The sequence below is a fragment of the Cavia porcellus genome, unplaced genomic scaffold (assembly GCF_034190915.1).
Source record: "Cavia porcellus strain 051 isolate PalLab524CR breed Dunkin Hartley unplaced genomic scaffold, mCavPor4.1 scaffold_27, whole genome shotgun sequence".
Taxonomy (NCBI): Eukaryota; Metazoa; Chordata; class Mammalia; order Rodentia; family Caviidae; genus Cavia; species Cavia porcellus.
The window spans coordinates 16,169,866-16,189,334 of NW_026947510.1; the positions used below are offsets into that span (position 1 = coordinate 16,169,866).

The 19,469-nt window shown below is 35.4% G+C and overlaps 1 protein-coding gene across 3 annotated transcripts in view; it reads left to right on the forward strand.

The window, feature by feature from the left end:
* Armc3 (armadillo repeat containing 3) overlaps positions 1-19,469 on the forward strand; it is a 121,476-nt gene that overhangs the window by 13,016 nt on the left and 88,991 nt on the right. For 2 of the 3 annotated variants that reach the window (XM_023562445.2, XM_003463875.5), the window contains exon 3: positions 8,276-8,393. The exons of the other annotated variant lie outside the window; for it this stretch is intronic. In XM_023562445.2, the coding sequence (XP_023418213.1) occupies positions 8,276-8,393 (118 nt within the window). The remainder of the gene's footprint in view (positions 1-8,275; positions 8,394-19,469) is intronic. 3 annotated transcript variants of the gene reach the window in all.

Sequence of the window (19,469 nt, forward strand, 5' to 3'; positions counted from 1 at the left end):
ATCAGTAACTGGGACCACCTCTTATTAAAAAGTTTCTGCATGTCAAAAGGAATCTCCAGCATAGTGAAAAGAAAACCCACAAACTGGGAAAAGATCTTAGAGAACTCCCCCCTCAGACAAGAGACTTTTGTCTAAAACATATAAAGAATTAAAAAAACTCAGACCCCCAAAATTCAAAGATCCAATCCAAAAATGGGCATCTGAGATGAATACGCACTTCTCAGATGAAGAAATACAAATGGCAAATAAATACATGAAAAAATGTTCATCATCATTGGTCATTAGAGAAATGCAAATTAAAACCACACTGAGATTCCATCTCACTCCTGAAAGAATGGTCAGGATCAAGAAAACCAACAACAACAAATGCTGGAGAGGCTGTGGGGAAAAAGGAACTCTCCTGCACTGTTGGTGGGAAGGTAGACTGATACAACATTTGTGGAGGTCAGTCTGGAGATTTCTCAAAAAGCTGGGATTGGAAGTCCCATTTGTTCCAGCTATTCCACTTGTAGGCATATTCCCAGAAGAACTGAAAGCATCATACCACAGTAATATATGTGCACCTATGTTTATAGCAGCACAATTTGTAATTGCCAGATCTTGGAAACAACCCAAGTGTCCAACAACTGAGGAATGGATAAAAAGTTGTGGCATTTCTATACAATGGAGTATTACTCAGCTATAAAGAAGGATCACATTGAGATATTTATCAATAAATGGGCACAGCTTGAGACCATACTCATAAGTGAAATAAATCAATCTCGCATGTGTGAATACCGAGTAGTTTCCCTGATGTAAGTAATGATTCAAATATATAAAAGTATATTTGATATATAAAAGTGGTAATCATGATTCCCCATTATGTGGCCTTGAAGCCTTATAAAATTTTCACTTATTAATTGGAATGGCTTTATTCTGGGCTGCTTGATATGGAAATATTTGAAGCTATAGTGTATGAAGTTATATTCAAATATTTCGAGGAAAAAGACACACTATGGTAGCTACTATTACGTCGGGTTATTTGGTGGTGAAGCACTAGGTTGCTGAAACAGTCATGCTTTGACCTGTATTGTTATGTTGTTATGTCCTCTTTTATCTCAATCTCTCCCTTATTCATTAAAAAATTATTTAATTATTTTTTATGATTTTTTAGTTAAGGGGAAAAATAAAAAAATTAGCAGTTATTATAGTAACTTTTTTGATTTCCTATTAACTTGATTTGGAGCCCTGTAATACTCCCACTATCTTGTTTTGACTGATTAAACACGTTTCCATTCTGTATGATAATATCAAGTTTGAGGGTATAGGCAACTACTTTGAAGGCAGTAAGATTCACTAAGATGCCCATTCTGGTTTGACTATTATCTCCTTTGGAAGTCCTGTAATGTTTACAAAGTTTAGGTTTTATTGGTCTTGTTCTCTACTGTTTTGTTCAACTTTATAATACCTAATGAGATAGACAATTCTTTTTAAGGAAGCAAGAGGCATTATGGTAACCATTGTTGATAACCTTGTACTCTGTTTTTATATTGTATGCTATGTCTATCCTTGGTTTTGACTGACAGCTTTGTTTTGCCATATTTGACTTTATTCTCTTCCAAAAAAAAGTAGTAAGAACTAAGGAGTAATAAAACCCAAAATGTGTAAATTTTGTTGTAAAAAAGAGAGGGAAAAAAAGTGCTCTAAAGGATACAACTGCAAGTGTGTTTAGGGGTGTTAAATAGATGATCATATTAATGGTTTTGGTTGGATCATTGAACACAACTGTTTACAGTCTCACTGTCTGAATGTCCATTTTGTATGCTCTGATACTGTGACTTGAGCAACTATCTCTAAGATGATAATGTGTAATCTATTAACTGGTGATTTCTTACTTTTTTTTTTTGTAGTTCTGTATTACTTGTACCCTTACATCGCTTTGTTTTGTTTTATTTTTTCTCTTTTTCCTTTTAAATAAAATTTTAAAAAATGTGTAGGGCATTATGGGACAGAGTCTCAAGGTCATACCTAAGAATAGTATGACTAAACTGGCCCTATAGTAAAGTCTTTCCTAGATCTGATCTAATAACACTTTTAAAAATACCTTAAAAATAGATCACACTGATCCGTAAATAAAGTAACTGCCTGCTAGAACAAAATTCAACTTGCTTTAAGATTCTCCTGTATAAAAAAATCCATACTCTCCACTAAACAGTTTTCATAATATTAAATATCCAATCAGAAATTATTATTAGGTATGCAAAAAGAAAAATGTCACCCATAACTAGGAGAATAGTCACTAAGCCAGTAGAAGTGATAAAATAAGATACTAAAAGGAAAAAATTAAATTATCCAGAAGAAAACAGGAAAAAGGAACCGGGAGCAAAGGAGATGAAGTAAAAACAAGTAGCAAGATGGGTGATTCAGACCCAACCACACCAGTAACAGCACTAAATATAAATGATCTAACATTGCAGTAAAAATGAGAGGTTATCAAAGGGAATATAAAAGCAGGACTCAGGAAATTTAAATATAAAGATACACATAGATTAAAAGTAAAACCAGAAGAAGATATATATCATATAAACACTAAGAAAGCTAGGGTTCTCTCTTAATATTAGACAGAACGTATAATTATGGGGCAAAGAAAATGACCAGAGAACAAGATGGACATATCATAATGATAAGATTTCATTTTTAAGATGAAAGCTATCCTCAGTGTTACTCACCTAATATGATAAATTTAAAATACCTGAAGAAAAAAATCTATGACATTACAGTAAAAGTGAAATACACATTCTTCATAAATGTAATATATGTTCTTAAAACTATAAGACAAATTAAGAAAGACTTAAATAAATGAAAATATATATGATACTTGATAGAGATAAATAGAAGATAGAAATGCAAAATGGTAAAACTACTTTGGGAAAAGTGGTATTTTCTTCTAAAGTTAAACATATAGTTGGCAGACAAGCCAGAAATTCTATATGTAGATATTTACTCATATGAAATGAAAACAATTGTCTATAAGAAAATTTATATAAAGACGAGCCTTGTAGCTTTTCATAATGTTGCCAATCAGAAACAACTCACAGATCTCTCAAATAAACAAAATGTGATATGGTCACACAATGGGATACTGCTCAACAGTAGAAAGGAGCAAATGCCATATACACGGAGCAACACAGTTAAATCTCAGAAACAGTCTTCCAAATGAAAGATGACATACACAAATTAATTAATTAACATTTCACTCTAAGGCAAAACTAATCTGTAACCAAAAAACCCCCAGATTATTGGTTTCATGGCATGAGACTTGGAAAGGGGAACCAATCACAAATAGGCAGGAGAGAATATTTTGGTTCAACAAAAGTTGCCAATATATATACATGTTTCTCAAAACTCATCAAACTTACTCTTAAAATAAGTGCATGATATCAAATCTAAACTGGCCTTTCATACCATGAAGTTGAGAGAAGTAATGGAAAGAATACAGTTGATAAACACTGACTACTTGAGAGAGAGAGAGAGGGAGGGAGAGATTACAATTAGTAGCATAAACTTAGAGTGTGTTCTATTAATTTGTATGATGCTAGTTTTCATGTTTGGCCCCTAGGAGCAACTAAACAAATGAATATCAAACAAATGAGTGAGTTAAAATAAGTATGTTAAAAATCCAAAGTGCACATACACTGGGGATTGGCTTTAGATGCTAGGAAAAACATTTTAACATATTGGAAGAAATTTTGAAAATATGGGTAGATTTGAGTTTGTAATTTGAAAGTTGTTGGAGTTTACATCTGATAACTTCATTTTGTTCTTCAAGTTTTACTATGTAGAGGGGAGAAAAGGGAAGCAGGAGGAGTATGAATGTTCATACGACTATTATAAAGGTTTGAAATTCCTTAACTTTTGAGGAGAAAGGGAAATCAGATATACAGGAGAATTATGAAGTATTGTAGAGTTTTGAGAAATGCATGCACTTATTTATCCATACACTCTAAATAATATTTGAAACTTTCCATTTCATTATTTACGGTAAGGCACAGCTGAAATTATTGATCATGAATTCATGGTGATACTAATTTCCTCTAGAGTTTGACCTTCTCTAGGGTGGTTGGATGCCTGAGTGCAAATACAAAGAAAGCAAATACTAGTTCTTTCCTGGCTTGAATTTTGTAAGACCAAAATTTGTTAAAAAGACAAAAGACAAGCAGATTGCAGGTTTAGCAAGAGTGTTATTAAAATAATAGATCATGAAATATAAGTGCAATAAAATGTAAGGTGAAGAAATGAGAATGCATTGTGGATCCAAATGAAATTAAAGAACAGTGGTGTGAGGGGAGTAGCTGACCAGTCAAGCTATATCTTTCACCTTTGGCTGGTTGGCTGCCAAAAAGTCATCAGAGCCTGAATACTGTTGATGCTAAAGGAAACCCATATGTGAAGTAGGCACAAAACAAATTTGTGCAATATCAAGAGTAATGGCAGAAGTCAGAAAGCTACAGCAATGTGTGAATGGTATTGAGTCAGAATTAGAGCTGAGAACACTTCTGCTTCTATCTAGGATACAATCATAGTGGGTAGCAGCGGGGCATTTCTGAAGAGCAAGTGAACTTCAAAACACTGAAAATAAGTGTCTCAAGGATATAGAGCTACTGGAACTCTCCTTCATAGCTAGTGGGAATGTAAGTTTCTAAAACCATGTTGGAAAGCTGTTATGCAATATTTGTGTGCCATTCCAAGGTACATAGCCAAGAGAAACGAATACACACATACACATGTACACACATACATGCAGATGCACGCACACATACGACACACACACACACACACACATTCATTGTAGTTTTATTCATGATTGCTTCCAGTTGAGGAAAAAGAGAATCCAAACTGCCATATAATATAAAACTATAAAAATATGACTTAGTTACTGAGGTAAAAAATACAAATGAATCTCAGAGGCATTGCACTAAGTTTAGAAAGTGAGGATATAAAACAGTGTACTTGTATGATTCCATTTATATGATGTCCAAGAGCAGGAAGAATTAACTAATAATTTTAAAAATCAGAATAGTTGTTATGCTTTGTAGAAATATGGAGGTTTGGGAAAGGAGTTTTATGAAATTGTCAGGCATACTCTGTTTATTAGAGAGATCTGAATTAATATCCTGGAAGATCAAGTGAAAAAAATTCTAACAACACAAAAAACAGTAGATTTTTCTTTTTAATCTAATATGACAGTCTTATTTACCATTTTCTTGTTAAAGTATTGATATTTGATTTTATTCTACCATTTTAAGTTTTAGTTTTTCTGTGCTATATTTCATGTTGCGCTTCTTCTGTATCTTCTAAATTGAGCAATTTTCCTTTGCTTACCTTTCTTTTGGTATTTGAAACTTCTATTATTCTTCTGTTGTCTATTTTTAAATATACATACTTTAACTTGCATTTTTCTATTAACAGTAAAATGAAACATAACTAGGCAATGCTCATTTTTTAGTAAGTTTCCTCTACTCATTTTTTGTTGAAAACAAATAGACTCTTATTTCTGAGTAATTGCTAGTATATATATATATATATATATATATATATATATATAATTTTTTTTCCTCCTTTTTGAGACAGGGTCTTGCTATGCAGTTCAGGCTGGCTGTGGCTTACTTTGTAGTCCAGGCTGGTCTCAAACTTGCCACAATCCACCTGCCTCAGCCCCCCAAGTGCTAGGATTGCAGGAATGTTCCACCATGCCCAGCAGCTTTTTTATATTATTATCATTATTTCAGGAAATTCTTGAGAATTGTAGTATGACTTACAATATTATCAAAATTCATTGTGTTTACATTTTAGAATATTTGTTGATCAACCACTGTTGCTTTTAGAATTTTTCCTCTTTAATTTTGGCTCAAGTATGTGAGTAATTTGTTTGAAGAGTGTAGGGTTGATATATTTTGTGTTTGTGCCCATCTGCCTTCTTACCCATAAATAATAACTTTGCCAAATATAAACACATAGTCACAATCCTTCTCCTGTGAATTTTGCTGATTATCTTCATTAAAAATCAAGAAAATAAAGGGTATCATCTTTTATTTTCACTCTTATTCTGCTTCCTGGCTTGTATTTTATATTTAATTGAGCTAGTATTTTATCCACCGTAAGTACAACATTCACTCTGATTTTAAACCTTCCCTGTGTTTTTTCTCCATCTGAATATCCTTCTTCCTACCTTGCGTAGTCCACTTTATTCTTCAAATTGTATCTAAAATTCTACAATCTTTATGAGCACTATCTCCCTTTGCCCCAACTCAAATTAATCCGCCCCACTTCACCACAATATTTGTCGTCTCTGCCATGTTTCTGCAGGTCACAGAGTCTTAGTTTATATCTGGAAGAGGTCCTGTAATCTGACTCCTTCATGTTTTAGATGAAAATGCCATGTTCAGTGAGCCACATATGTCCCCAGACAGGTCGCCTGGTATGTGAGGGCCACCCTTTGACAGCTGCATTAAAAGGATTCTCAAGCTCTGGCTCCAGATGCTTTCAGAAGTGTTTCCTTAAAATTGTTGGAATTTTAATCCTTAAATCTTGGAATAAAATCCTTAAAATCCTTGGAAACCCAGAAGTGGGTTTCTAAGACTCCTGCCCTCCTGTTATGTGTTGAAGTGAGTGTGCCAGCCATTGCTCCTGGCTCCACCGAAAGTCACCTTTCCTTGTGGTTCATCTCACTGGAAACCCTTAAGTGACACCAACTTTACAGTATATGACAGACTTTTAGTGAAGAGATGTCTTTCCAAAAAGAGTTTCAGAAGCCTAAGAGCAAACATGACTTGTGTAGTAACTCTTACATGATCCAGGGCAGACACAGACAAAGTGTCTTTTTACACACTTGTGTGTCTTTTAACACACTGTGTCTTTTTAACATAGTAGCTTTTTAAGAGTGCTAGATAGTGCTGTCCTAAAGCCCAACCTATTTCTTCTCCAAGGGGAACTTTGTTCTGAATGTATCTTTTCAAGTTGTTGCTTACTGCCACCTCCTCTTTCTTCTTTCTTCCAACCTCACACAATTGTTTCCATATTCAGAGAGCGCTACCTTTTTGTCTTTTCCCTAAAAGTAAACATCAGTTTTCTTTATATCCTGGAACACAGGAAGAGTCGACATAAAGAATCAGCTAAAGCTTGGAAATCAAGTTTCCTGGGGCCAGGGATTTAGCATAGCAGCACGAATGCCTTCCTGGCAAGTGCTAAGTCATGAGTCCAGTACCAGAAAAAGAGAGAGAGACAGAGAGACAGAGAGAGAGGCAGGAAGGGAGGGAGGGAGGGAGGGAGGGAGAGAGAGAGAGAGAGAGAGAGAGAGAGAGAGAGAGAGAGAGAGATAGAGAGAGAGAGAGAAAAAGAAAGAAAGAAAGAAAGAAGAAAGAAAGAAAGAGAGAAAGAAAGAAAGAAAGAAAGAAAGAAAGAAAGAAAAATTAAAAATCAAGGTTTCCTCTTTACCATAATCAGAACTCCTCCTACAAGTTTCTGGAAATGGAAGAAAATAGTTTAAGAGTTTCCCCTTGAGCACACAAAGTCCCTAGGGCCTAGGGAGTATGAGTTTTTATTGTTGATTTCAGGTACCTGTGAAATTCCCTAGGTCTCACAGCGGCACACAGGTCTTCTTCGTCTTACAGTTTTTCTTTATGTTACCATTTCCCTAGTACGGGATTTTGCCCAAGTATGTGTTTTGTTACATGTTCTTTTCTATTGTTTCTTTTGTTGTTTCACCTATGTTATTCCTTCTATTCCCCAAGAAACATTAGTGGCTGGAATGTAAGTATTGAATATTGAAACTATCAGAGCATCAAATTTCTACAGGCAATCACTGATTTGGGTACTGACTAAGAAAAACAATGCGATGTTATTTAGTGAGCATCTATGCTGTGTGTGATATTTTATATTTATGTTCTCTAATTCTCTCCTAGATTCTGTGAGATAGATTGGTCATTTCAATAGTAGAGAAAATAAATTGACATTCTAGGTGCTTGAGTACTTTGCTTAATTCCATGGGGTTAAATTAATAAACTAGATTTGTCAGATTCCAAAACACTTTTTCTACCACACTCCAAGAATCCCAAGGCTACTGTGCTGGTAATTGTTTCTCTTAACAGTTTTTTTTTTAACAAAATCTTCATAGAACACTTATTGAGCATAGAACACTGCCAGATTATGGCCTCTTTAAATTTTAAGACCCTGTTCATTTTTTACGTGATTTTAAAAGCTTGCATGTGAATATAATGCTTCTTTTTTTCCATTTCAGTTTGACCCACTAACAATTGAGAGCAAAAAAGCAGCGACTGTGGTGTTAATGCTCAATTCTCCTGAAGAAGAAATTTTGGCTAAAGCATGTGAGGCTATTTATAAATTTGCTTTAAAAGGTTTGGATTTTTTCAGTTTGTTATTAAATTTCATTAGTTTCTTAAAATATTTACCACACTGTGGGCACTTTTCTCCCTAGTCTTTAACTTACTACCTGTGAAATGAATTATTTTTCAGACAAGCAGAACATTATTTAACATGCTATCAGAAAGGTGTGTTTCCCTATGTGCCCAACTTAATCCTATAGAACAAGATCATCACTTGATAGAAGGGTCATTGGAAGATTTCACTGTAGTTTTAGATACTGTATCACCGCAGTTAAAACAGGTCCCAATGGCCAAACTGGAACAATTTGTGCAACACAAAGTTAGGAAATGCTGGATTATAACCCAAAGTGTAGAATAAATACCCATGAGTCAGCAGTGCATTTGCATCAGTGGCAGTATAAACAAACGGAAGAGACAAATCTCCTATGTAGAATTTCATGTAGTTGATGTAAATACTCTGCCGGAGGCTCATTAGATGAAATAGAATTTTCCGTTTTTTAACATCAGCCAGGCATGGTGGTACATGCCTATCATCCCAGCACTTGGGAGCTTGAGACAGGAGAAACAACTTGAGTTCCAGGCCAGCCTGGGCTACATTGTGAGTTTAAGGCCAACCTGGACTAGATAATGAGATCCTGTCTCAGAAAAAAAAAATTAACATCAACAAGGATGTCATGCTGATACTATGTGGCCTGTTTATGATCTGATGAAAATGGTCCTTCATTTCTGTTAATTTTCCTGAAAATCCATAATCGTAGTCTAATCCTGATATTTAAACAAACTAGATAAATCTAAATATAGAAAGAGTCTACATAATACTAAGAAACTGTCATAGCTAAGAGGAGGATAGGACACACGAAGACTGATGATGTGGGGAACATGGATCGAATTTTACAGCAAAAGTAAACATTAGGCTAATATCAATGGAATTCAAATAACTATGGACTCTGGTTAATAATAAAGTATTAATATTGAGTCATTAATTTTATTTGCTTATTTTGGTTCATTAACTTTAAAATGTACTATATTAATGTCAATATGTGTTAACAACACAGAAATTGGGTACAAGGTACGTGGAAATTACTATCTTTGCAAATTTTCTATAAAACTAAAAAATGTTGTTAAAATGCAGTTTACTTAAAATTTTAAACAAAACAAGTCCCATCCTATTGAAATATTTATTGATAGAAAGTTTACACACATAAAGACCTATACTTCAGTGCATCCTAAAACTTTTATTATATTGCATAAAATTTTAATTGAGACTATTTGAAATATTTAAAAATATTTCAAACTAAGATGAAACTATTTTAAACTAACATTAGAGCAATTAGATTTTAAGAAAACACTTTAAACATTGTCAGAGACTTGGAGAACAGCTATTCATTCAGTTAGCAAATAGTATCACACTCACTTTGTTTTGTCACTGTAGTTATCTTTAGGAATCCAGATAAAAGCCACAATGGCTTTGGAGAGTATGGTTTATGGGTAGATTGTTTAGAATTCTGGGTCAAATTTTAAGGTGATATTGGATTATGCATCTGTTACAGTTTGTATCTAGATGACCCCCACCAATCCTCATGTGGTCATATGTGGGACTTTGGGGGGTGACTGGAGCATGGGTGAGTGATACTGGATAGGTGTGTGATAGACTTACGGAAGGCAGAAGACCAGCCCTAGGGGTGGGTGGCACTAAAGAAAAGGCTTGCAGCCTGGATGAAATAAAGAGGAAACAGTCTCACTGCTTCCCGCCTGCCATGCCATTCACTTGTTGCCCTCTGCCATGCTGCCTTGCCTTGGAGGCAGATGACTATGGTCTGAAATCTCTGAAACTGTGAGCTAATAAGCCTTTTCTCCTTTAACTTGTGTCAGATATTTTGTCCTAACAATAAGAAGGTAATCAAGACAGCATCTAAAGCAGAACACATTCCACTCAGCTTTAGAGTCATCATATGTCATCTGGTTGTTGTATGGATGTGATTATAAATTATCTCATTTTGTATGACATGTAGTAAAAAGAGTATATGTATTGCAGGTAAAACCAATTATTTCACCTAGTATTTTATTCTGGCATTATTTTCTAAATAAAATTTTAAGATACATGATGGGATTTTGCCTTCTGGCCAAGTTAAAGTAAATGACCAGATTTATGTATTCTAACACATGCAACAATGAAGGAAACAAATTAAATGTATGAAATGACAGTTGGTGAGACTCTGAACATCAGACTGTGAAAGGCAGTAACCACTGAGAGACCGGAAACAAAAGGAAATAAGCACTATGCTTACCCAGCTTGCTTATTTCAGGGAGATCCCAGGCCACAAGGCAGAAAAGGGTACCCTGGTGGGCCTCAGAATTGAGAAGACACACCCGAGAGTCCAGAGCCCAAAACAGCTGGTATTTCCTGGACAGAGTAACAGGACTGAGTTACACAGAAAGAAAACTCAGGACAAGTGTAAAGAGTCCTGCTCCAGTATTCAGCAGAGCACTGAGCGGCAGGAACTTGTGAAGAAACGAGGCAGCCAGAGAGCTGAGGTGTAATAGAGCCTGGTGCTCACAAAAGGATGAACGCGGTGCTTTTCCTGCATCCAGACCAAAAATTTGGAACACTGTGTAAAATACATGGAAGAGTCTTGCCTCAGCATGAAAAACAAATTAGCCTTACATTGAAACACATTCTGCTCACACCTAACAAATATTAAAAGGAATACCTGAAAGGTATTCCAAACTATTTTTAAGTAATTTAGCTCTGCCTCAAATTTCAGTAATATATAATATTCATTGCTCAACAAAATACAATTCATGATGTCTTACATCCAATAAAAAATTTTCAGGTATGAAAAAAACAGGGAAGAAACAATCTATAATAAGGGATATAAGTCACTCAGTAAATAAAGATTGACCCAGATATAATCAATTAGCTGAAAAATACATTAAAAGATTAATTACATTACTAGTCTATATGCTCAGAGACTACATAAAAATATGGAAGGTGAAAAACATACCCCAATACAACTTCTAAAGATGAAAACTTCAAAGACTGAAGCACACATGGGCTTAGATTACAAAGTGGGCTGCAGATTAGATTTGGAAAGTACCTATATTGGTCAGGCATGATGGCACACATCTGTAATCTCAGCACTCGGGAGGCTGAGACAGGAAGATGATCTCAAATTCAGGGCCAATCTGGGCTACATGGTGAGCTCAAGGCCAACCCAGGATACATACCAAGACTTTGTCAAAAAAAGTACCCGTATTAGTGAATTTGAAGATGGGGAATTTCTAAAATGAGGCACAGTGAGAAAGATTAAAAGATAAACAGAGGTTCAGTGAGCTGGAGAAATATCCAGGTTTTCCAACACACATTAATGGAGTCTCTGAAAAAAGAAAGAATACTAGAAGAGAACAAAACCCAGACTGCATGGGAAATACTGAAAAGATCAACAACTGGAATCTCACCTTATTAAAAACCATTTGTACATCAAAAAAAATCAACAGAGTAAAAAGACACCCCACAAAGTGGGAAAAAATTTTAACCTATTTTTCATCAGACAAAGGGCTTATATCTAGACTATATAAGGAACTGGAAAAAATTAGACTCCCCAAATTCAAGAGCCAATCCAAAAATAGGCATCTGACATCAATATACACTTCTCAGATGAAGACAATACAAATAAACATATTTTTAAAATGCTAAACATCATTGGTCATTTGAGAGATGAAAATTAAAACAACACTGAGGTTCCATCTCCACCCAGGAATAACAGGTATTGTGAAGAAATTAACCAATAACAAATGCTGGAGGGGATGTGGTTAAAAGGGATTCTTTCTCCACTGTTGGTGGGAGTGCAGACTGGTGCAACCACTGTGGAAATCAGTACGGAGATTCCTCACAACGCTAGGATTAGAGGTTCCATTCCACCTGGCTATTCTCCTTCTAGATATCTTCCCAGAAGAATTAAAAACATTGTATCACAGAGATATATGTACACCCATATTTATAGCAGCACAATTTGTAATAATTAAATATTGGAAACAACTCAAATGTGCATCAACCAAGAATGAATAAAAACAGATGTGGTATTTTTATATTATGGAGTGCGACTCAGCCTAAGAAGGATAAAATGGAGACTTTAATAGGCAAATGAATGCAACTTGAGACCATACTTGTAAGTGAAATAAATCTGATTCACATGTATAAACATCACATTGTCTTCCAGGTGTGAGAAACTGAAAGAGTAAATAAAGTCCAACATAAACAATAGATATTGTGAAATGGGAAGATATTGCTAAAAAGGAAAAAGGAACCAGGATGGGGGAAAGGCGAAAGGAAGGAAGAGAAAAAAGAAAACAATACAAGTCAGTTATGCTATTAGTGTCTCTTAGTTTTGACAAGACAGGTTTGTGCTAGTATAGGCCAGAGAATATTTTTATGCCTATATCTTGTACTCTCAGTGACTACTTTAAAGATAACAATGTGTAATGTATTAGCTATTGTTATTCTATTATTTATTTTGTTATGAAACCTTGTTTTATCTCTTTTCTATAAAATCAAAAAATAAAAAAGAAAGAATACCAGAAAAAACAGAAACCAAAATGTCCAGATTTAACGAAAACTTGAAGTCCATGTATTCAAGAAGCATGTCAAAACTCAAACACAAGAAATGTGAAATAAACCAAACCAACCCAATTGTCTAATACCATAAACAGAAAATCATAAAAGTAGCCAGTAGGACAAAGGCAGGGATGACAACATGTAACAAATAAAAAGTGATAAATAAGGATGAATTGACATCAGAAACCATGTAAGGAAGAAGTCAGTGGAGCAATATTTTTTTTTAATTTTTTTTTTTATTTAAGAGGAAAAAGAGAAAAACACAAAACAAACCAAAGCGGCGTAAGGGTACACGCAATACAGAACTACAAAAACAAAACAAAACAAAACAAAACAAAATAAGAAATCACCTGCTAGTAGATTACACACTATTTTCTTGAAAATAGTTCCTCAAATCACAGTATCAAAGAACACAAGGTGGACATTCAAACAGGGAGACTGCAAACAGCTGTGTTCAATGTTCCAAAAACATTGATAAAGTCAGCTATTTAACACCCCCAAACACACTTGCTGTTATATCCGTTAGAGCTCTTTTTCTTTTTTTTTTTCCCTCTCTTTTTTACAACAAAATTTACACATCTTGGATTTTATTACTCCTTAGTGCTTATTACTTTCTTTGGGGGGGGAAGAATACAGTCAAATATGGCAAAACAAAGCTGTCAGTCAATACCAAGGATAGACATAGCACATGGTGTAGGACAGAGTACAAGTTTATCAACAATGGTTATCAACGTTGTCCCTTGTTTCCTTAAAAAGAATTGTCTATCTCATTAGATATTATAAAGTTGGACAAAACAGTAGAGAACAAGACCAATAAAACTTAGGCATTGTAAACATTACAGGACTTCCAAAGAAGACAATAGTCAAACCAGAATGGGTATCTTAGTGAATCTTATTGTCTTCAAAGTAGTTGCTTATGTCTTCAAACTTGATACTATCATATAGAATGGAACAGAGTCTAATCAGTCAAAACAAGATCGTGGGAGTACTACAGGACTTCAAAACAAGTTAATAGGAAATCAAAAAGAGTTACTATTTATATATCCTAATTTTTTTGAATTTTTTCTTTAATTAAGACAAACATAAGAAATGACTAAATAATTTTTTTTGAAACAATAAGGGGGAGATTGAGATAAAACAGGACATAACAATATAACAATAGAGGTCACAGCATGACTGTTTCAACAACCTAGTACTTCACCACCTTATAACCTGACTTAATAGTAGTTACCATAGTGTCTTTTTCCTTGAAATATTTGGATAAAACTTCATATACTCTAGCTTCAAATATTTTCATATCAAGAAGCCCAGAATAAAGCCTTTCTAATTAATGAGTGAAAACTTTATAAGGCTTCAAGGCCACCTACTGGGGAATCATGGTTACCACATATTTTTATATATTTGAATCATTGTTTACATTAGGGAAACTATTCGGTATTCACACATGCGAGATTGATTTATTTCACTAATGAGTATGGTCTCAAGCTGCGCCCATTTATTGATAAATATCTCAATGTGATCCTTCTTTATAGCTGAAGTGGAGCAATATTTTTAAAGCACTGAAAGAAAACTGAATACTTTTAGTCTAGAATTCTACGCAAAAATATCTTCTAAAAACATAGGTGAAACAAGACTTTTTTTAGATCTACAAATGTTGACAATTTATTAGCTGCAGACCCACACTATCAATTATGGCAGGAAAGCCCTGTGAAAAACATATGTCCAGCATATTTAATAGTGAAAAACTGAATGCATTCTTCCTAAATTCAGGATCAAGAGAAAGAGATCTGCTCTTTCTACTTCTATTGAACAAAGAGAGATTCTAGCCATTGCAATTAAATAAGAAAAAGAAAAAAAAAGGCATTCAAATTTAAAAAGTAGAACTGTCTGTTTGGTTTATAGAAGATGGGATAATGTTTGATTAGTTAGGGTTCTCTAGAGAAAGAGAATAGGATATTTGTAGATAAGTGAGAAGAGGAGATTTGTCAAGGGAATTGCTTTGTATAATTATAGACATCAAGAAGTTCCATGGTCTGCCACTTGCAAGCTGGAGAACCAGGAAAGCCAATGATGTATTTCAATCTTTGAGTGCAAAGGCTTGATAATCAGGGCTTCCTTTATAAGGTCCCAGAATCCAAAGGCCCAAGAACTAGGAACCTTGATTTTCAAGGACAGAAGCAGATGTATGTTCAAGCTTATGTAGAAGATAATTTTCCCTTCTTCCACCCTTCTGTTCTATTCAGACCCTAAGGGAACTGGATAGTGCCTGCCCACAATAGTGAGCAATCTATTGATTCAAATACCAATATTTTCTAGAAATACCTTCCCAGACCACACCCACAAATAATGTTTTACCAGATATCTAAGCGTTCCTTAGCCCAGTCAAGTTGACACATAAAATTAACCATCACATACATAGAAAATTCAGTTGAGTCTACAAAAAACTTGGTAGAATTAAAAATGAGCAAGGTTGCTAAGCATAGTGTCACATAACTACTGTAATTGTGAGCCAAAGCAAACTTCTTCTCCTTTAAGTTGTAGGTGTCATGTATTGCATCTCAATGATGAGTAAGTGATTAAGACAGATTTTGGTACCAGATTAATGGAATCATTGCTGGGAATATACCTGAGTGTGGGATTTAGAAGCCTTTGGAAGAGGTTCATGGGAGAGTTTGGAATGGTTTCAAGATGCCAGCCATGGAAGCCCTAGAATGCTGTAAGCCAGGGTTGATGATCACAGTTCAGATGACCAGAATGCTGAGTTGGAAACATTGGAAATTGAACCACAGACTATGAGTGTTTATGCTTTGGCAGAAAATGTGTCTACATCTTGCTCACGTCCTAAGACACTTCATGGGACTGATATTGAGGGCAATGGTCTATTTAACCTAGCAGAGGAAATTTCATGACTATTGTGAGAGGCTTTTAGCCAGGATTAGACCAGAAAGAAGGAGCAAATTTAAAAAGTTTTGAGTCTGGCCAGAAAGGAAATACCTGCTGAAAAAGGCCAGTATTAAAAAGGAACCAAATACTTTGCATGAGGACAATACAAAAGATGGCTTAAGAGACCTCAAGAATCAGCAAGACCCTATATTTTGAAATGTAAAATATAAAAGTGAAAGATTTCACTGAGAAGACATCCTCAGGGTACCCTGCTCTGGAAGCTGCCCAAGCGATTGGTTTCCTGTGATTTGGTTTATAGCACTCAACCATTCAGGCATTCAAAGGCTTCTGCAGCCATTATGCAAGGGGACCATTAATGTCTGAGCTGGTGGCAGACGTTGGCATCACTCATGTTGTGCAAATTTTATAGGTGTGCAGAGTTCATGAGTTGTTTGGTCAGGTAGACTTACATCTAGATTTCAGAAGAAGGCCTGAGTGGCCAGGCAGTGTGCTGAGAGGGCTGAAAATAACGGAAGTTAGAGAAACACGGAACATGGAATGAAACATGGAACACGAGACACTCCTGGACCATGGAAAAGGTGTTGAGGACAGTCATAGGGAATGAGTGAAGCCAGCCCAGGAGAGAGGCCATGAAGGGGAAACTGGCACTGCCATAGAGGCAAAACCACCTAAGCCCTTTGAAGTTCCCATCTTGCCCAAACTTGTCCCAGGAGCTGGGCGCAGAGTACAGGATTTAATGTTTGCCCTTCTGGGTTTTGATTTTGCTTTGGTTCCATTCTTTGCTATCCCCCTTCTCCTCCCTTTCAGAATAGAAATGTTTACCCTGTGCCTTGGCAGGTTTAACTTTCTTTTTGATTCTTTTTTTTTTAATTTTGTTTAAGGAGAAAAAGAAAAAAAAAGCAGAAAAAGGGTACAAGTTATACAGAATTTCAGAAAAAAAAAATAAACAGTAGGAAATCACTAGTTAATGGATTACATATTGTCATCTTAGAAATGTTTGTTCAAGTTACAAAATTAAAGCTTATATAGTGGACATTCAAACAGTGAGACCAAACAATTCTGTCCAATGATCCAACAAAACTCCATAATATCATTGTCTATCTTATGCACTTAAATATCCATGCAGTTATATCCTTTAGAGCACTTTCTTTTCCTCTCTTTTGTACAATGACTATTACACATTTTGGGTTTTGTTGCTCCCACACTTCTTATTACTTCTTTTGGGAGAGAGTAAAACCAAATGTGACATAACAGAACAGAGTCAGTCAAATCAAAAGGGTGGACATAATAGATAATGTAAAAATATAATACAAGGTGATCAACAATGGTTAACATAATGCCTCCCGCTATCTCTAATAGAGTTGCCTGTATCATCAGTTATAATAAAATTGAACAAAACAGTAAAGAATGAAACCAACAATACCAAAACATTGGAGACATTACAGGTCTTCAAAAGTAGATAATAGTCAACCAGAATGGGCATCATAATGAATCCCACTATCTTCACAGCTGTTGCCTAAACTTTCGACCTTTTGGTACTATCAAGCAAAACAGAATAGAGGAACATCAGTCAAAACAAGATGGTGAGAGCAATACAGGGTTTCAAATCAAGTTAATATTAAATCAAAGTGGGTTATTATAATATATCCTACTATTTTTTATTTATTTTTCCCTTAATTAAAAGGATAAAAATAAAAAAGTAAATAATAAAATGGAGATTGAGATAAAAGAGGGCATAACAACAAAACAGCACAGATCAAAACATAACCATTTAAACAAAATAGTGTTTCACCACAAGATAATCCCAACATAAAAGTAGTTACCATACTGTCTCTTTCCTTGAAATCTTTGAGTATAACTTCGTATACTGTAGCATCAAATATATCAAAACAATGTAAAACCATTCAAGAGAATGACAGTATTACAAGGTATTTAGAATCACCTAAGAGAAAATGAGCAATGGTTTCTGTATAATCTCCTTGTCTATAAAAGTTTTTGTTTATACTATCGCATATAATAAAATCCAATAAGATACAACATGTTAAGACCAATGGAGACAGAAGAACAAAAGCTTGATGAGACTTCAAAACAAGATGATATTAAATCAGCACTACCTATTACGATGTCTTGTTTTCTCCAAAATGGCTGTTCCTACCATCCAACCTTCTCTGCCTCATTTCTGTTGAGCTCTTTTTCTGTCATTAGTTGTCATTTGTCTTCTTTATTTTGCTTTCTGCTCCATTCATTAGTGGCCTCTCTGCCACTGTTTCTGGAATCTTCATATTTTTCATTTTTAGAATATTCTGCAGTATTCTCTGTAGAGTTGAATTGGTGGTTGCAAATTCCCCTAGTTCCTCTTTATCCTGGAAGCACCTTGTTTTTCCATCAATTTCCAGGGATAGTTGTGCAGGATATCTCAATCTTGGCTGGAGGTTATTATCTTTCAAAGCTTGAATTATTTCCCCCCACGCTCTTCGTGATTTGATGGTTTGTGCCGAGAAGTCTGCTGTAATTCTGATGGGTGTTCCCTTTTAAGTGATCTGTTTCTTGTCTCTGATGGCTTTTAATATTCTGTTCTTATATTGGATTTCTGGAATTTTGATTATTATATGCCTGGGTGTAGCTCTGTTTGGGTTGTAGGTGGCTGGGGTCCTGAATGCTTCATACATCTGAGTATCTTTACCTTTTGCTAAATTATGGAAATTCTCCTGGATTATTTCTGCGAGTAGCTTTTGTAGTTCATTTGTTTGTGTCCCTACCTCTTCTTTTATGTTCTTAATTCTTAAGTTATAGATCCTCTTATCATCTTCTAGTCTTTGTATTATTGCTGTTTGTTTTCTTGTTATTTTTAAGAAGTTTTTCATTTCATGCTCCCACCTTACGAATCTGTCCTCTAGTTCTGATAATCTATCCTTAGTTTCTTTCAAGCTGTTATGCCAGCTTTCAATAGAGTTTTTAGTTTCCTGGTAATCTCTTTGGACCTGATTCACGTATTCTATGTTTTCTCTATTTTCTCCATCAAACAATTCTGCCCTTTTTTTTTGTTCTTCCATTCCACCATCTGTTTTTTCTTGGGTGGTGCTTAGACTTTCTCTAACTATTCTGCTTATGTCTAGCTTCAGGTCATTAATAACTTCATTCCTGAATTCGTCTATGAGGCTCTGGAGAGAGCGCTTTATGTCTATTGGTGCTGTGTCTGATATTGCCTTTTTCTCAGGATTGGGGGCCAAGGACCCTTTCTTGTTGCTCCCTCTTCCCATATTCTTTGTTCTTTATACATGCAAGTGTATATAGGAGGCCTAGCTTCCTTCGCTTTTAGCCACAGTCTGATTGAATTGCGCTGGCTAGGATTTCCTGCCCACCGCAGTGCACCAGGGAGTTATGCACTGGGCAGCCTATGCGGGGCCCGCCTCTCCAGGTCACCTCTAGGCGCTGGGAGCTGGGTTGTGCAAGCCTACTGAGTCTCAGCCAGCAGTGTCACGTAAGCTAGGCACTGCTCACCAATCCCACTTGAGAGGGGGATATGTGACTGAAGTCACTGCAGTGCCCTGTTCCGGCTAGTCTGCCTG